The sequence below is a fragment of the Ostrea edulis genome, chromosome 2, assembly GCF_947568905.1.
Source record: "Ostrea edulis chromosome 2, xbOstEdul1.1, whole genome shotgun sequence".
Taxonomy (NCBI): Eukaryota; Metazoa; Mollusca; class Bivalvia; order Ostreida; family Ostreidae; genus Ostrea; species Ostrea edulis.
This window is the reverse complement of record NC_079165.1, coordinates 61,233,870-61,250,103: the sequence shown is the minus strand read 5'-3', so window position 1 is coordinate 61,250,103 and position 16,234 is coordinate 61,233,870. Positions and strand designations below refer to the sequence as shown.

Here is a 16,234-nt window from a genome sequence, read left to right as displayed (position 1 = left end):
AAACAAACAATTATTTTCGTGACAAGTAAACGAATGAACATGAATTGTGACAGTTGGAAATCTTGCAGCAATATCATTACGTATACAATATGGAGTAAGTATGACAGCAATAACTGAAAATCCTGAAGTATTATACTCAGTGTGGAAACAATGTGATAAGATACATTCTCACATTTGATAATATTTCTTATCTTCGCAAAATCGTTCACTATTCTACATAGCAGTGTTTCTCAAACACATGACATCCCCCTAACGTAGCGAAGTCCAAAGCTGACATAATTTTGTATTGACCTTGTCCTTCATATTAAGCAGAATAAAAACTTTTATATTGACCATTTAATTCACCAAATGTAAAGTATTTTTCTAATTAGTTTTTTTTTTAAACCTAATTGTGTTAAAGCAGAAAGATGCGAAAAGATTATTGCAGAACGTTAATTTCACTACCTTTTTTCCAAACTGGAATAAAAACGAATATGATATTTTTATGTTTGAAAATGATACAACAATTTGTTTTAAAAATCATGCACACACTGCAAGTCCTTGTTCAGGTGCATCCAAAACACACACACAGAGGACGAAACTCAGTGAAGCTGAACGGGTTTGTTTATATTGTATGCTAGTTGGTGTGCACAAACATCGAGCAATACCATTATACCACAAATAAAGCTCTCCAATTACTGTTTGCTTTTGAAATTGCGTAAAACGCAATATACCATCTAGTGTAAACACTACGTAACATTTGTAAACATAAACAAACCACAGCTATCAGTTGACAGGGCATTTTTCTAAAGATTCATTTTTTGCAGTTACTTCTGAAATAAAACTCTTCATTGCCGTCATAATTACACTCCTTTCATAATTAGGAAAACATATAAAAGCAAGAAATCAAAACACTCATCAAGAAATTGTCTCTGTTTACAATTTAGAAAGGTTACAAGAAAGGATAATTCATTAAATCAATTTGTTTCAACAGACGAGGTCCTTGATCGAGAATGATGGTGCATATCTAGCCATTCTGATTGATTATCACTCACTGCAATTCTTCGTCTTTTAGATTGACCATAGCCTATTCTTCATCGTAGTGACTGTCTGTAAATCATAAGCCAAATGAGTACGTTTAGAGTGGATATTGGGGACATCCCGTCTGATCAGTTAACCAATCCGAATAAAAAGCACGTAGATGGCGAGAAACCCAAACTGTATCACACCTCAGAGTTCCGGAAAGAGTATCGTAAAGAGGACCCAGAACTTACGTTTTCTGAAAAATGCAAAAAGACGGCCAGAAATTTGACTAACTGTTCCAATAAGAGGAAATGTGTGGAGAAAGTCTTGCCTTTCCTGAGGATTTATAGAAAGTACAAGATTAAAACAGACTTACCAAATGACGTCATCGCTGGATTTACCGTCGGTATTATGCAACTTCCTCAAGGTATGTTAAGAGTTATTTTATTTTGTTCTAAACATGTTAAGTTCTATCATTATGTAAAACTGTTTGATGACGATTCTTCTTCTGTAGGAATGGCGTATGCCATGTTGGCAGATATGCCCCCAGTTGTTGGATTGTATATGGCCTTCTTCCCAGTTTTAATTTATTTCTTCTTTGGAACATCTCGTCATATATCAATGGGTTTGTAACCATTTTGAAATTAGTTTGCATAACAGTTATATTACACATAAAAATATACATATTCAATAAATAATATGTAGATTACATGGCATTTAAAATGAAAACAAAATATTGAAAATATATAGAAATATTAAGCATTAATAAGTAAATAAAAGATACATCACACAATTGGGCACTCTTAGTTGCTGTTAAACTCATTGTTGGTACATTTTAGGAACGGTAGCCGTTGTAAGTCTGATGACTGGTTCCGTTGTATCCAATATTTCACCACAAAAGTCAAACTCTGTTCTACCGACGGGTCTATCTGCAAACAACACGTACATCAACGACACGATGGGGGGCAATGACACTCTCAGCCTGACGACGATGCTCCCGACAATCGCCTCGGCAGACGACGATTTCGTCATGCAGAAATTAGCCCTGGCCTCCTCCATGTGTTTTCTAGTTGGAGTTGTTCAGGTTCTTTTGCCTTATTACATGTATCTATTTTCGTCATTATCATGAAATTTTGCTCGACCACAGCAATATTGTTACGAGAACTGTTGTACTTGGTAGGTTATATTCGGCGCCTGTAGACTGGGATTTGTTACCACTTACATGTCGGATCCTCTAGTCAGTGGTTTCACTACCGGAGCAGCGGTCCATGTCTTTACTAGTCAGGTCAAATACGTGTTCGGATTGAAAATCCCTAGATTCCCCAATCTCTTCCAAATAATCTACGTAAGTGGAATAAATTCCAATGAACAGATCAGTCTTTGCAAAAATACAACGCAGAAACCCAGTGATTTATGTGTTAGTATTTCTCTTTCAGACATACAAGGCAATTATCGAGAACCTGCCCAATACCAATTACGTCACAGTTATCATTTCAGCTATTTGCATGGTGATATTGTATATAGTCAAAGTTCAGATCAATCAACGATTTAAGCACAAACTCAAAGTCCCAGTTCCTATAGAACTTTTGGTGGTGAGTACAATCTTCCTCGATTTCCTCATTGTTCGAATACTCCGCGTATCGATAGTGCAACATTTTTATATTTCGAGAAACTTTTCATTGAATATGGCACTATACCTAGTTCCAAAGTTGATCAAATTCATTTTATTTTGATTTTGCTGTGCAAAAATGTGCTCAAAACATACAATATGTCATATGATTTTTAAAATTAATTTTCTGCAGGTTGTAGGAGGGACACTTTTGTCGTATTTTTTTAACTTCCACACAGAGTACAACATCAAAATTGTGGGAAAGGTTCCAGCAGGGTAAGCTTAGCAATTCTGAATGTTAAATTCTATGTTCGACAAATTGAAATTATCTTGTAAATAATTACAATATTTGGATATCTATAGGTTGCCTGAACCACAAATTCCGAATCTGAAGAGTGCTTTTGAACACGTTAGTGATGCCATTATCATCGCTGTTGTTGCCTTTGCTCAATCAGTTTCACTGGCGGCCCTGATGGCAAAGAAACACAATTATACCATGGATTCGAACCAGGAGCTTATTGCATATGGTGCTGGGAACATTTTCGGGTCTTTCTTTTCTTGTTATCCGTTTGCAGCTTCTGTATCTAGATCATCCGTGCAAGATTCTGCCGGCGGAAGAACACAGGTATTGGTTAAAGAATCTTTGGCTTTATATGAGGTTCATATACAGTATATGTTGGTAGATTATGAATCTCATGCTCTTTTAATATTACTTTTGATTATTGTATCTTTGCAGGTTACGAGTGTGTTTTCTGCCTCGTTAGTTCTGGTTGTGATAATTCTAATTGGACCACTGTTTGAATCACTCCCCAATGTAAGTACATGTTTTTTATACCCCATATCATACACATACAATTATGACACCACTGTCACTAACGCAATACGTTTTATGAACTTTGCAATATTTCAGTGCGTTCTCTCCTCTATCATTATGGTGGCCTTAAGAAGTATGTTTCTTCAAGTTCTGGAGTTGAAGAATTTGTGGAAAGTCTCCAGATACGATTGTGTGAGTATCATCACGTGTACTACATGACGGATATACACGTAAATAAATGTTTTGAGGTAGTCTTGTTTTCCCGTGATAACATGAATATTTTTCCTTTCCATACGAATAGCAAACTGTTCAATTGACGCGAATGAATAATAGATGAATAGCAAACTGTTCAATTGACGCGAATGAATAATAATCTAAGAATTGATTTTTTAATTAAAGTCTTACTTCAACACCTGTTGCTGTAATTATATCCTATTGTGTATTACCTTTCGTACACGCGACAAAGATGCGGCCGCCGTGTCTCCAATACAGATGTATTCAATATCATTCAGTATTTCAATCAATACCAGCTTTTTCTAAACCCTCGCAGATAAAAGTGAAGTAAACAGGTGCTTCATGCAATAATAGTTTGTCAATATGAATCGTCATTGCCTTCTATATCATACTCCTTACGATGAAGCTCAAATTACTACATTTTTAAAGCCGCCACATAAAACGGAAATCGTTATAATAATTTCAATTGATATCATAATCCTAGGTGATCTGGGTGGTGACATTCCTGGCTGTCGTCATTTTGTATGTGGACCTGGGACTCTGGGTTGGCCTGATCTTCTCCTTCCTCACTGTAGTTGTCAGAACCCAATGGTATGTTCATAAGACCTTCCTTATGCCAATCGGAACATCGCTCGACCTTTTCCGTCAAGTCGGAAAACCTTGATTGTAATACGTCACCATATTTGTGAATGTTTCGGGCCACATGACCAGAAAAATGGCGCCGCCCGCAATTTTACACGTTATGTGGCCGTCTGCAGGGAAATATATACCGAGTTACGGATACCTAACTTGCCGTTAAAAAAAATCAAAGAATAGGTTACTGGACCTTTTATGTCTTCATATTAATATAACAATCGCCTCTAAGATATCAGTTCCACATCGTTCTTCTTCAGCTTTAAAGTCTCAATCTTTTGTTTACATACATGTATAATAGCATGAGTAGCAGGTATTTCTCGAATAAACCGTTTCATTCCATTAAAACTGTATGCATTGATATGAAACAGACCACATTGATGTATTTATTATGTAAAAGACGAACAGAGATTCTTGTCTTGCCACATAAGTCGGTAATACGCAAAGATGCGATTCACATTTTCATCATGAAAATCGTTGTATTCTGAGGTTTACATCCGAGGTTGGCGGAAAAGGCCGAGTGATGTTCCGATTGTCCCCATGCAGCACACAGTTGTAAATTTCATATGAAAAACCGCGGTGATCGTTGACATTTTGATATGTTTTCTTTAGTGCCAAAGCAGTGTCTTTACAGAAGATACCCGATGTTGAAATGTTTGCTGATGACAAGAAGTACCTAAAGGTAAATAGGATGAAATACGAAAATGAATAGTACAGAATGTACATTATATTATCATAGCAAAGGGTTACATGTAACTTGAATTTGATATTTTGCAGACTCAAGCACAACTTGGCATAAGGGTGATTGGTTTTAACTCGCCTTTATATTATGCGAATGGTGACATGTTCGTGAAACAGGTTTTCCAGATTGTAGGACTGAAACCGGAGAGAGCACGAAAGCAAATCAAACGCCTGGGTTCCATACTGGAATTCCGCAGAGTGGTAAGGACGAGGGAAATAATGTCCATCGCGAATTTATCCCTATGTATACACCCTTTTAATGGCATTTTTCACACTTTCAGAGCCAAATGACCTTGGTTTGTGGTTCCTACAGCCATGTTGACCCCAAACCACCTCTGACTCCAACACATAGCATAGGTGATCACGGAAGCGTATCTCTGTCTATAAGCAATGGTTCTGGGGAAATAAGCCAACGTAACAGTACAGCAGATCTCCATAGCAACGGAAACGGAGTTAGGTCACGAAACGGAAGCATTAAGCCCAGCAGTTGCAACTTGGCATATGTTCATCACGTGATCATTGACTGTTCTAGCATGTGCTTTATCGACTCCGTGGGAAGCAAAATTCTTAAACAGGTTTGTTGAATAGTCTCTGTACCTTAATTTAGAATGAACATCATCACATTTGGCTGTATGCAACTAGCTTTATCCTCCATCTCTGATTTCAGGTTATTGAAGAGTACAGGACAGTCGGTACGGTCGTATTTTTGGCAGCTGTACGAGGTATGCAGTTTAAGTAATTTAATGTGAATGTTCTAAATTCCAAATTTTGCATGTCTTATTTTAAAATTCGACATTGTTTCTTTAAGATGAAGTATGGAGGGTTCTGGAAGCCACTGGATTCGTAGAGAAATATGATTCACAAATCTATCTTTCTGTTCACGACGCTGTAATAGCAGCTACAATAGAAGGCGAGGGAGAGAACGCAGATGATGCGGTAAGGATCAATGTGTATAACAGCTAATTCGATGATTTTTGTTTGCTCAGTGTTTACGTCTGTTATTACAGAATACAAATTGTAAGTCAGTTCTTGATAATAAAAAAACTTGTACAGTATGTTTACGTGTATATGTGTATTTTCCACGTCCGTTTTGACATAGTCATCCGAAGGTAGAATGTGTACCATCACAGAGGAGGTCGAACCTAAAGTCAACGACTATTTAATGACGGATTATAAATCAGTATAGGTATTATGCTACGGTCACCTGCGCCCTTTGTTTTTATTCAAAAGCATGACATGTTCCTTTCGATCAGTTTCTTTCATGCTTTTGGTATTTATCTAGTCGTTTCTTACCGAGTACAATTTTATCTTCCATGGTGGTCGTACATGTACATTGTACATCGTTTAGTTTCTTTATATCTGGGGTATCTTTTTTATTAGTATACATAGTATATATTACTTATATTGGTCAGTTTTAATTTGGTGAGAGATGTTCCTGGAACCATGTAACTTATGCATGTGTAAGATATTGTGGTTCCATCAGGCTCTGGTCAAATAATATCATATTTGTTATGGATGCACATGAATTTTAAAAAATGAAAATAATTATTGGACTCTGTTAAAATTTTGCGCAATCCTTTACGATTCAATAATGCTAAAAGCATCGTTTTTCATATATCTACATTCTCAGACCTCTTCAGTTTTTTATTTATTGTGTATGGTGTATGTTTCTTTCTTTTTTATGTTAATTTGGAATTGGTCATCGTCTTCATAAATTGATACATCACTTTCATTTTCACTTTCATTCTCCATAGTTTTTATTCCATGACTTATTCTGTAATTAGTGTTTTACAAAGCCTAAATCTTCAAATATCATTAAATAGTGAGAGCATGTTTATCCTTAATTTCAATTCTAGAAAATTGTGAAAAATTCATTCACGGAATTTATTAGTTAATGTTTATGGAAAAATATGAAGAATTTATAAGAGCATGCGTACGATTTCTCGAAAGGCTTTTCAAAGTTGTTTATGAATATTCCTTACAATATGTATTGTTACCACAGGGTTCAACACATATCTAAATACAAGGACACAAAGGGCAGGAGAATCAGGAGAGCTTTAATGTCTTCCACATATCATCCATGCTGTTCCAAGTACAACTGCGAGAACAGATCATTTTTATTAGTTATATTAACCTCATATTTGTCTGTCACGTTATTTGTTTGCGTCATACGATTACATTTCTGAGACGTTTTTCATTATAATTTACAAATCTTCATTAAATCATACGTCATACATGTCAAAACGAGGAATGTCAAAGTACACATATTCAAATGTTATATATTTTAAAATGCGAAATATTCATATACTATTTCCAAAAATATGTTTGTTGTTAAATTGTTGTTGAAAACATAACATGCAGTTGTTTATTGCATAAAGTTGTTTACATTTATTGATATTATGTTAAAACAGAGAATATAGTTTACTCTTTTATTGCACCATGTATCGAATATGTAACAATATAATAAAACCAAGAAAATTAATTTTGTATATTTTTTATGATAAACATCTGCGTGAATCCAAATATTCTAAATATATACATGTATTCCCGATACTACAGGATTCACAAATATAATCTTAAAATTCTTATATTTTAAACCCATTTCTGGTCAAAAAGAATGACCAGTATGCAATGTTGAGAATTACAAATGTGATAGGGAATATGAATCGGCACACCTTGTCAATTTGGCTCACGCTGTTAGTCTGGATCTCGTGACCTTGTTCTTGAAAAGGGTCATCTTTGAACTTTAAGCTAGAGAACCAGACCTTCATACGACTTTCCACTTTTGACACAAATACCCTGTTCTTGTGAATATTCTGCTCGATGCATGCTATCCGTCTGGTGGTTCTGGGTTGAAGTTTCCTAGAGGACTGTAAAGTAAAAAAAATAAAAGATGAAAGAAAACTACTTTTCATCATTTGAGTATCTGTTAGATATTGTAAACATTTGGGACTTGCACTTAAGAGACTGATTACCAACATCACGACAACTTATACATACAGGTGCTTTTTCATCGTCGTCCAAGGTCGCCATCTTGACCTGGGGATAAGTATCATTATGACCCCTCTTGGTGAAAAGGTGAACAATGGCAAATTGGACAAGAGTAGACAATACGAAGATAAAGCACATTGCGACATAAAGGTCGAGGGCAGTGGCATAGGAAACACGCGGCAGTTCATCTCTGGTGTCAAGGGCAAGGAAGGTCATGGTTAACACTGTGGTTGTGCCTATGTAAAATTATGTAAGATCACTTAAAGAAACAAGTTCAATCTGATGACGTTTCATATTCTAAAGATAGAATTTAGTATAAAAAAGAGCCAATTACGAAAAGTTGCTCTGTTTCTTGTGTTCAAAGAAGAAACTTCAAGGTGTGTTTAAAGAACTGAAAATATGTATCCTTTGTACTAAATACTGTGTTGAATGGTAATACAGTTTACTCACATGGTAAAATTGTCAGATATACATTACAGTACAACAATATGATATAATACCTGCAAAACGATTTCGTTAATACGTGTATAATTCACTACAGTATAATTCATATAATTCATTTTACAGTGCATGGCAATGTCTAATTAACAAGTTACATTCCTCTGACTGGACCTTATATGTCTATAAGTCTACATTTACATTGTGCGTTCACTACATTTGTATTATTTATCCCATGATTGACCGTCTGTGTAAGGGAAGAAAATAAACATGAACATCATACTCCGTTTGAATACACATCTACAAAATAGGTTGTTTTAATTAACTCATTCATGCAATAAAAATATCCGCAAACTGCTTCTAAAACGAGATAAAGATATTTGTAAAATGAAATATGAATACATGCATCAAATTGTTTTCTCTAACCCAAAATAATCCGTTATTTTAACACTTGAAACATCATTGTGTTTGATTTAAAGACACTTTTTTCACTTAGCAATTTGTCAATATTGTAATCTAATTTCAAAATTGGAGATTACCAAGAGCAATTCTATCTGCCGTGGCCTCTCTGTTAATCCAAAACGAGACCCAGGACAGTACAACCAATAATGAACATGGAATGACGATGTGGATGAGGAAATATCCGGCGTGTCTTCGGAGACCAAAGCGAACCGTCAGACAAGAATACACCACTGTTAGGTATAAAAAGACATTAAACAGTTCAAAGGCAGGTCATTAATGTAGGTTAATAAAATCACATTAGATATTATATAAACCAAAGAAAATAATTTTATGATTACGGTATATTTTTAGAAATTTCAAAGAAAAGGACGCACAGCTGTATTTGCAGTTACAACACGTAAGATTAGGTTATTTATAAGACTAATTAAAATCAAAAAGCGGGAAAACACGAGAAGCGCAAATAAAAAAAGTTGCATGTACCATCTTTTCTGGATATATTAGAAGACGTGGCCGAGTAATTGATGAGGTCGAACTGAGACATGCTCATGTCTGTCGACAACTGCACTGAATTCGATGGACCATAACGCCAGACATACGTCACATCCTCCGTTGAATAAGCAACTGTAACCAAGGTGTCAAAATCGAGAACTTAGTAGTAGTATATTATTCACAGTAATTATTGTTGAAATAGACAGGTTTTGTTGGAGAGTTTTATCTATTTATTCATTCATTTACTTTTAGACATTTGACTTACAGCTTCCTATCTGGAGGTCACATACTTGGTAGTCTAGAGGGTAGTTCTGAAGTTCCATTTGACAAATGGCTCTGACGGTCAACCTGTGTGGAAGTCCGTTACTACTTACTTTTGCATTTTGTTTTATTCAAGCGCAATTATCTAAAACTGACAATTCTAAAATTAACAGCAATTCTTCAACAACTACAGTTTCAGGATTGATAACTTTACTTGCACTTTTGAATACTCAGAAATGTTGTTTATATACCTTTGTGATAGATACATGGAACCATTTGGACTAATCCTTATGAAACGGTTTGTCGTCGGTATGTAGTGAAGGCGGGACTTCCTGCCGTTGTAGAAGACTGTGTCGGGGTACCATAATCTCTCCAGGACTTTGATGTTCAAGGAAATGTTTTCAATAGACATATTAGTGGCGAGTCTTGCGTCCATCCACCTCTGCCGAAAGTATATCTCTATAGAGTAAACCTGAGCAAAAAAAGAGAGATGAACTAGAAACCAAGATGACTACGGATAACTCCATTTATCTGATCAAGATATAGGGCTCATGGCGGGTGTGACCAGTCGACAGGGGATGCTTACTCCTCCTAGGCACCTGATTCCACCTCTGGTATATCTGCCCAACTCTCTATTTTGTATTGCATATAGGAGTTATGACATTGATCACTGTTCGTTATCTTCACTTTTCATAATGATGAACAACCATATATATGTACCTCAAAACAGTATAGGCGTAAAATACTTTACCCTGTGAAAGGCGAAGATAACGAACAGTGATCTGTCTCATAGCTCCTATAAGCAATACAAAATAGATAGTTCCATGGCAAACACGGGCCCCTGGAAACATCAAAGGTGTGATCAGGTGCCTAGGAGGAGTAAGCATCCCCTGTCGACCGGTCACACCCGCGGTGAGCCCTATATCCTGACCAGGTAAGCGGAGTTATCCGTAGTCAAAATCAGTATGCCAAGAACGGTCAAACAATCGGTATGAAACACGTCAGGCTGCATTTGACCCAATGATAGGTTATATTGGCAAACTAGATCGTTATAACGACCATAGAATTTGCGAAAATGCTGAATTTAATCGACTGTTGAAACCCCTTTACCATCAACTTGTTTGTCAGTAGCTTGTCTCGATTTAAAAACTGACCATACGCAGAACAAGTTCTTGCGTATCGAATCAGTTGAGAGATATAAACACCATATGCAGGTGATAATGGGGTATTGCTACATAAATATAGGAAGCTGACAATGGAGAAGCTGAAGTCACCCCGTTTGTGATACAGTTGGATTGTCAGTTTGATGTAATGTCCACTTTCAATAAAATATCTAAGTACATGTATGAAGCAGAAGTGAACGACTCTGTGGTGTCTTTTATTTCGAGCTCACGGGGATATTTCGAATAGACATATGAATTGTAACAATGATACTATCTGTGAAATCAAGTACAGGTGACTCTCGATGGCTCGAACTTCGATCTCTCGAAGTTCTCGATCTCTCGAAGTGAAATCATGCTCCCGATTTTTTTCTCTATATATCAAAGCAAATTTACTATCGATCTCTCGAACGTTCGATCTCTCGAAGTGAAGTTGGATCCCATAAAACACATTTCATTGTTTTTCACTCTCGATCTCTCGAAGTGGTGGTAGCGTATACCCACCGTTACACAAGCGTGTAATAATTTCCGCTTGGGCCTTACCTGGATTTTGTTGAATGCCAGAGGTGTAATTAGGTGTTTACATAGTTGAAACATCGCCGGTACTTCTTTGTGGAGGTGACACACTTGAGTATATAATTGGTTAATTGGTCAGTTTACACCTAGCTTGCACTGCATGGGGTTTTGAGTCGTGATGATTAAAATTATATATAATCCGACTATGAATGAAATTTAGAATTTGTTTTGACGTGACAACGAAAGAGGAAGTTTTATACATAATTTAGAGATCTACAGACTGTTAAATTTCTCGAGTTTGTTCTTTGTGTAAAGTTACTCTAAAACATCGTTTTACTCATTCGTTAGAATTTTTGTTTTAGGTAAAGCGACGTAACATTGTGCTCTGTTTAGTTTGCAATAGTAAAGCATCATCTGAACTTGGTTTTGTATGACTATCTTAGCATGATTAAAGAACAAATAAATACATAAATTTTGAAATGTTTTCATGCAAAATAAGGTTTTTTATTTTGATATCAAAGTACCTGACGAATATGAAGGAAAAAATGTCAAAACGATATCATATGATCTTGTTGGTATACATTTCCGGTTACTGTAAAATCTTAACCATACCGGCGGACCTTCAATTTCCGAATTTCGATCTCTCGAACTCTCGATTTCTCGAAGTTTTATCAAGGTCCCTTGAACTTTGAGTTATCGAGAGTCACCTGTATATCTATTCTTATTGCAATACTGTACTAAGGACTTGGTGAATCACTTTTGTCTCAGATTATTACACTTCTTGCTTAAGGATGAATAACAAACCGGATGAAAAGTGGAGGATATGTTGTAGATGATATTTTGAAATTGAATATTTTCAAACTTATTTTCTTTAGTTAAAAAAATGCAGTTTTAGTAGAAAGTAATCTGAAAACCTTTAAAACTCCTGCTGGAATCGAACCCGCGATCTTCAGATCAGCAAATCGACACGTTAACCAACTGAGCTACCAAGCTAGACAATAAAATCCTAATTTTGCTGATATTTATATATTAAAAGGAAGGTAGCTATCATGACGATGTAATACATCTCTTTAACAAAAAACGTCCCTTAAGAGTGTTTAATAAAAACTTAATATTAACGAAACATATAATGGATTAATTCTTTTGAAGGTAACTTCCTCGTTCAAAGAACTGGCTCTTCATTCATCTCGGGCAGAAAAAGAGACTTCATTATACGTATATGGACGTGCTGGACAGGAATATACATATGAAGAAAAAACCAATAACGCAATGTTGTCAAAATCCCATTTAACACTCTGCAATAAGTGGGAAGGACTCCGGGAGACTGTTAAAGACGTCCATTGTACAATATATTACTACATCGGTCACTCACAAGACTGAAGTTTGTAATGAACTGTTTACAGATGAAGAAATTCTGTTTAATCAGAATGAATGATGGTGTTTCTTTTAGTAATAGGAATTTGTAATGAAACGAGAAAATCGAAATGGAAAACATGTCGATGTTTATGACCTATGCGCCAATACATTTAATCAAGGAAGCAAAATGAGATTGCAAATACATGTGTTGTTTTCAGGCCAAAGTCTTGGTTTGAGATTTAGTTTTAAAGGCATTTTTATAAGAAACTGAATAAAGAATATCTATTAACTTAGAAAATAAACAATCACTGAGAGAGATACAGAAATTCTGATGTAAATAATGTAAATCAAACCATGTCTTTTTCCGAAATAGGTCCCATTGATCTCAGAAGCATGTCTGTATAAATTTCCACTGGTTTTCCTGAAAGTTTTTAGAATAGACGATTGATATGCGTATGTTATGCATTCACTTTGAACATATAAGTAAGCACAATGTTTTAGGCAAGAAATCTTGATGTGTCCTCATTGCAATAAAGGCCCTTTGCAGATGACTTCTACTTCATAGAATTCATTTGGAGACTAAATACTAGTAATCGCCATTTGATTGATTGATTGTATATTGTTTAACGCCCCTCTCGAGAATTTTTCACTCATATGGAGACGCCACCTGCATTGACGGTGAAGGGCTGCAAAATTTAGGCCGATGCTTGGTGCTTACGGCCTTTAAGCAGGGAGGGATCTTTATCGTGCTACACCTGCTGTGGCACGGGGTCTCGGTTTTTGCGGTCTCATCCGAATGACCGCCCCATTTAGTCGCCTCTTACGGCAAGCAAGGGGTAATGAGGACCTATTCTAAACCGGATCCCCACAGGATACTCGCCATCTGATGATAAGACAGTGTGCAGTTGCCTTTAAACATTATATTGAGAATACGTGTATTCAAACTCTCCTGTATAAACTTTAAAATTTCATATCAAACCTTAGAATTAATTATCGAAAATGAAAATGCTAGTGAAAAAAGTGGATTAGTACTAGAAATTAACCACCCACCTTTAAATCCTGGTCTCAACTTCCGGTCGTATTTCCTCGGATCCAACACGTCATCAAGTGTTGACGTAATGTTAGCGGCACTGATGTGGCTCATATGATTTTTCTTTTCTTCGCATCTGGATACATTGGATATATACTGCTGCCCATGTCTACATTCCATTGAAATCTTGACAAAACTTTAATTTAATCAATACTTGTGATAATTGATAATGTTACAGTGAAAATCGTTGTTGTAAAACAAAAGATTTTTAGATTATGGAGTCCGGATTACGTTTTTATAGTTTTCAAATAGATATCAATAGATATTCAAAAGAAAGAAAAATGTTTTTCAGCTGTGATCCAACAACTGTGCTTTGCGTGAACATTTTATGAACGATGAACCCCATCCATTTCTTCACTAGAGATTTCACTCATGAATACTTTGATATAAACAAAGGAGATTAGAATCTGTACCAATCGAAAGTTCACTAGTGCACAGAATGTTCCGAAAAAAGACTAAGTACGTACATGTAGGATATTTTGACTCAAAGGTTACAATATTCTATAACAGATTGATTGAGGTTTTACGCCTTTTTTGGCGATATTTCAGCCATTCTATGGCGGTTAACTAAATGAAATATGATCGGGTATTTTTTTTTTTAGAGTTCTGGAGTTTCCCTAACGGCTCCAAGTGAGTCATCATTTCGAAAATCAGAGAAACGATCTTTTGCGTGCCAAGAGGTTTGTGATTCTTGACACGGAATATCCTCTAGCGTCCCATCCGACTGACCCCAATCAATCAATTTGTTATAGAATATGCAACTTTCGAGTGAAAACATTCTACGTACTTTGTGATTGTACACACATAATGTTAGGGTGTATCTCTTTAACAGTTTAACTATAACCTGAGCTTTATTGACCCAGCAATTGTCTGGTGTTTGTCTGTATTCATCATCACTCACTTTTCACATCAATTATTTCTCAATATCCACTGACCAATTTCAAAATAATTCATTGCAACTATCCTTGCGTAAAGTTTAAATGAAGCATCACGCCCCATCCGCGGAAAGATGGGATGAGGTAACTTATAATTCGTTACAAGAACTATTGGGTTAGAAAACAAATAATCTTCCTTATACAGTGTAAGATGTAACTTTAGATCGTGGTTCTTTGGGGCCAGAATGGATTTTAGGGGCTCAAAGTTGAAATATCTTATACAAACAAAAATAGTAGTACACACGGATAGACAGTTATGATTACTGCTGAATATCCCACCTTTGTTTTATTATGTAAAGTTTCAACGGTCAAACTCAAGCGGAACTTGAGATATTACAAAGAAAAATGAAATGTTGACATCCAGACGCCATTCACCATATTATTCTACTTTTAAAGGTTTTGAATTCATAGGAAAATCTTATAAAACCGTCTCATTATAACAAAGCTAAACAATTACTGGAAATTCCTTAATTTACGCGAGTATTTAATATCGCGAAATGACTCGTGGACGACAATCACGAGAAAATACGCGATAATAAATTCCCCGCGTATATTTAGGAATTTACATTATTATCTTATTTGTAAAGGTATGGAATTAATAGGAAATCTTATAACACCTTCTCATTATAACAAAGCTAACCAATTTGGTAAATTGATGTTCATGCATGTACATGTATATATGTATGATTGGTTGGTTGGTTGTTTGTTTTACGTCCCGCAAGAATATTTCACTCATATTCAGACGTCACCAGTTAGACCTATGCTTCGCGCTCATGGCCGAAACAGTGAGAGTTCTTTAACGTGCCAACGCCTGCCGCGACACAGGACCTTCGTTTATAAGGGCATATCCTAAATCCCCGTGATTCTCGCTTCAAAATGCCGGGCCGAGTGTTTGGCAAAGGAGTGTTTGACGCGGTCATGGCACGAGTGGGGCTCGAACTCACGACCTCCCAGTTTCGAAACGAACGCTCTATCACTGAGCTACCTCGACCGGTGAAGTTTAATGTAAATGTGTGGACTATGATTTAAGTATATCCTATAGCCTATTCAAAATGAGCTAAATGCAAGAAAGGAAACGGAATACGTGTCGTCATGACCAGTACTATATGTCCCGGGTATTCAAAGTGTTAAGTCTACACTCACTAAAGATAAACCTATACACGATAGCTAACAATGAAAATATAACAATCCCATTTCTCAGCAATATGCACAGCGTGCAATCTAAGATAAGTAGTGTATTGTACATAGTATCACGAAAATGGATGAACATCTAAATACTTTCGGTATAACAGTTTTTATATATAATAATTGATATACGGACTTAATCTACACAATCAATTTACTAAACCTGTTTGAATAATTCTGTCATACGTGTATCTTACCTTACTACCAAGAACAGACATATCAGCTTCATGTTGTTCATTGTAAACCCATTCTCGATATGTGCACGTGCTTTTGATCGAGGCCAACCCTGACCACTGTCATTGATCGTTGTCTTCTGCT

General features: G+C 36.0%; 3 protein-coding genes across 6 annotated transcripts in view; 1 reads left to right on the top strand and 2 right to left on the bottom strand.

Moving 5' to 3' along the window:
• Positions 1-1,194, bottom strand: part of LOC125679241 (uncharacterized) — a 26,424-nt gene extending 25,230 nt beyond the window's left edge. Inside the window, exon 1 of the mRNA XM_048918289.2 lies at positions 1,035-1,194. The gene's annotated coding sequence lies outside the window, so the exon portion shown is untranslated. The remainder of the gene's footprint in view (positions 1-1,034) is intronic.
• On the bottom strand, positions 900-16,234 carry LOC125679239 (gamma-aminobutyric acid receptor alpha-like). Of its 2 annotated transcripts, none has more exons than XM_048918286.2 (9): positions 16,114-16,234; positions 13,757-13,932; positions 13,060-13,127; positions 9,926-10,146; positions 9,679-9,761; positions 9,405-9,545; positions 9,002-9,154; positions 8,034-8,260; positions 900-7,903 (listed from the first exon to the last, which is right to left on the bottom strand). In XM_048918286.2, the coding sequence occupies exons 1-9, from the start codon at positions 16,152-16,154 to the stop codon at positions 7,619-7,621; spliced, it is 1,395 nt and encodes a 464-aa protein (XP_048774243.2). In that variant the 5' UTR covers positions 16,155-16,234; the 3' UTR covers positions 900-7,618. The 2 variants fall into 2 exon arrangements, with proteins under 2 accessions (XP_048774243.2, XP_048774244.2); XM_048918287.2 differs by having other exon boundaries at positions 13,757-13,905.
• LOC125679238 (prestin-like) lies at positions 1,108-7,515 on the top strand. Of its 3 annotated transcripts, XM_048918283.2 has the most exons (17): positions 1,108-1,429; positions 1,517-1,627; positions 1,842-2,086; positions 2,183-2,347; positions 2,439-2,594; positions 2,805-2,887; positions 2,975-3,236; positions 3,348-3,425; positions 3,522-3,617; positions 4,144-4,250; positions 4,905-4,974; positions 5,070-5,234; positions 5,315-5,608; positions 5,701-5,755; positions 5,842-5,969; positions 6,133-6,219; positions 7,036-7,171. In XM_048918283.2, exons 1-16 carry the CDS (start codon positions 1,108-1,110, stop codon positions 6,217-6,219), a joined length of 2,424 nt encoding a protein of 807 aa, XP_048774240.2. In that variant the 3' UTR covers positions 7,036-7,171. The 3 variants fall into 3 exon arrangements, with proteins under 3 accessions (XP_048774240.2, XP_048774241.1, XP_056010661.1); XM_048918284.2 differs by lacking the exon at positions 6,133-6,219 and having other exon boundaries at positions 7,036-7,515; XM_056154686.1 differs by lacking the exon at positions 1,517-1,627.

Excerpts from the sequence above, each read along its gene's own strand:
- LOC125679238 (XM_048918283.2), top strand. The coding sequence starts at position 1,108 with ATGAGTACGTTTAGAGTGGATATTGGGGACATCCCGTCTGATCAGTTA. Across the intron at positions 1,430-1,516 it reads TATTATGCAACTTCCTCAAG|GAATGGCGTATGCCATGTTG; the intron begins GTATGTTAAGAG and ends CTTCTTCTGTAG. Across the intron at positions 3,237-3,347 it reads CTGCCGGCGGAAGAACACAG|GTTACGAGTGTGTTTTCTGC; the intron begins GTATTGGTTAAA and ends GTATCTTTGCAG.
- LOC125679239 (XM_048918286.2), bottom strand. The coding sequence starts at position 16,154 with ATGAACAACATGAAGCTGATATGTCTGTTCTTGGTAGTAAG. Across the intron at positions 13,933-16,113 it reads TGTCTGTTCTTGGTAGTAAG|TTTTGTCAAGATTTCAATGG; the intron begins GTAAGATACACG and ends ATTAAATTAAAG. Across the intron at positions 9,155-9,404 it reads TAATATATCCAGAAAAGATG|TGGTGTATTCTTGTCTGACG; the intron begins GTACATGCAACT and ends TATACCTAACAG.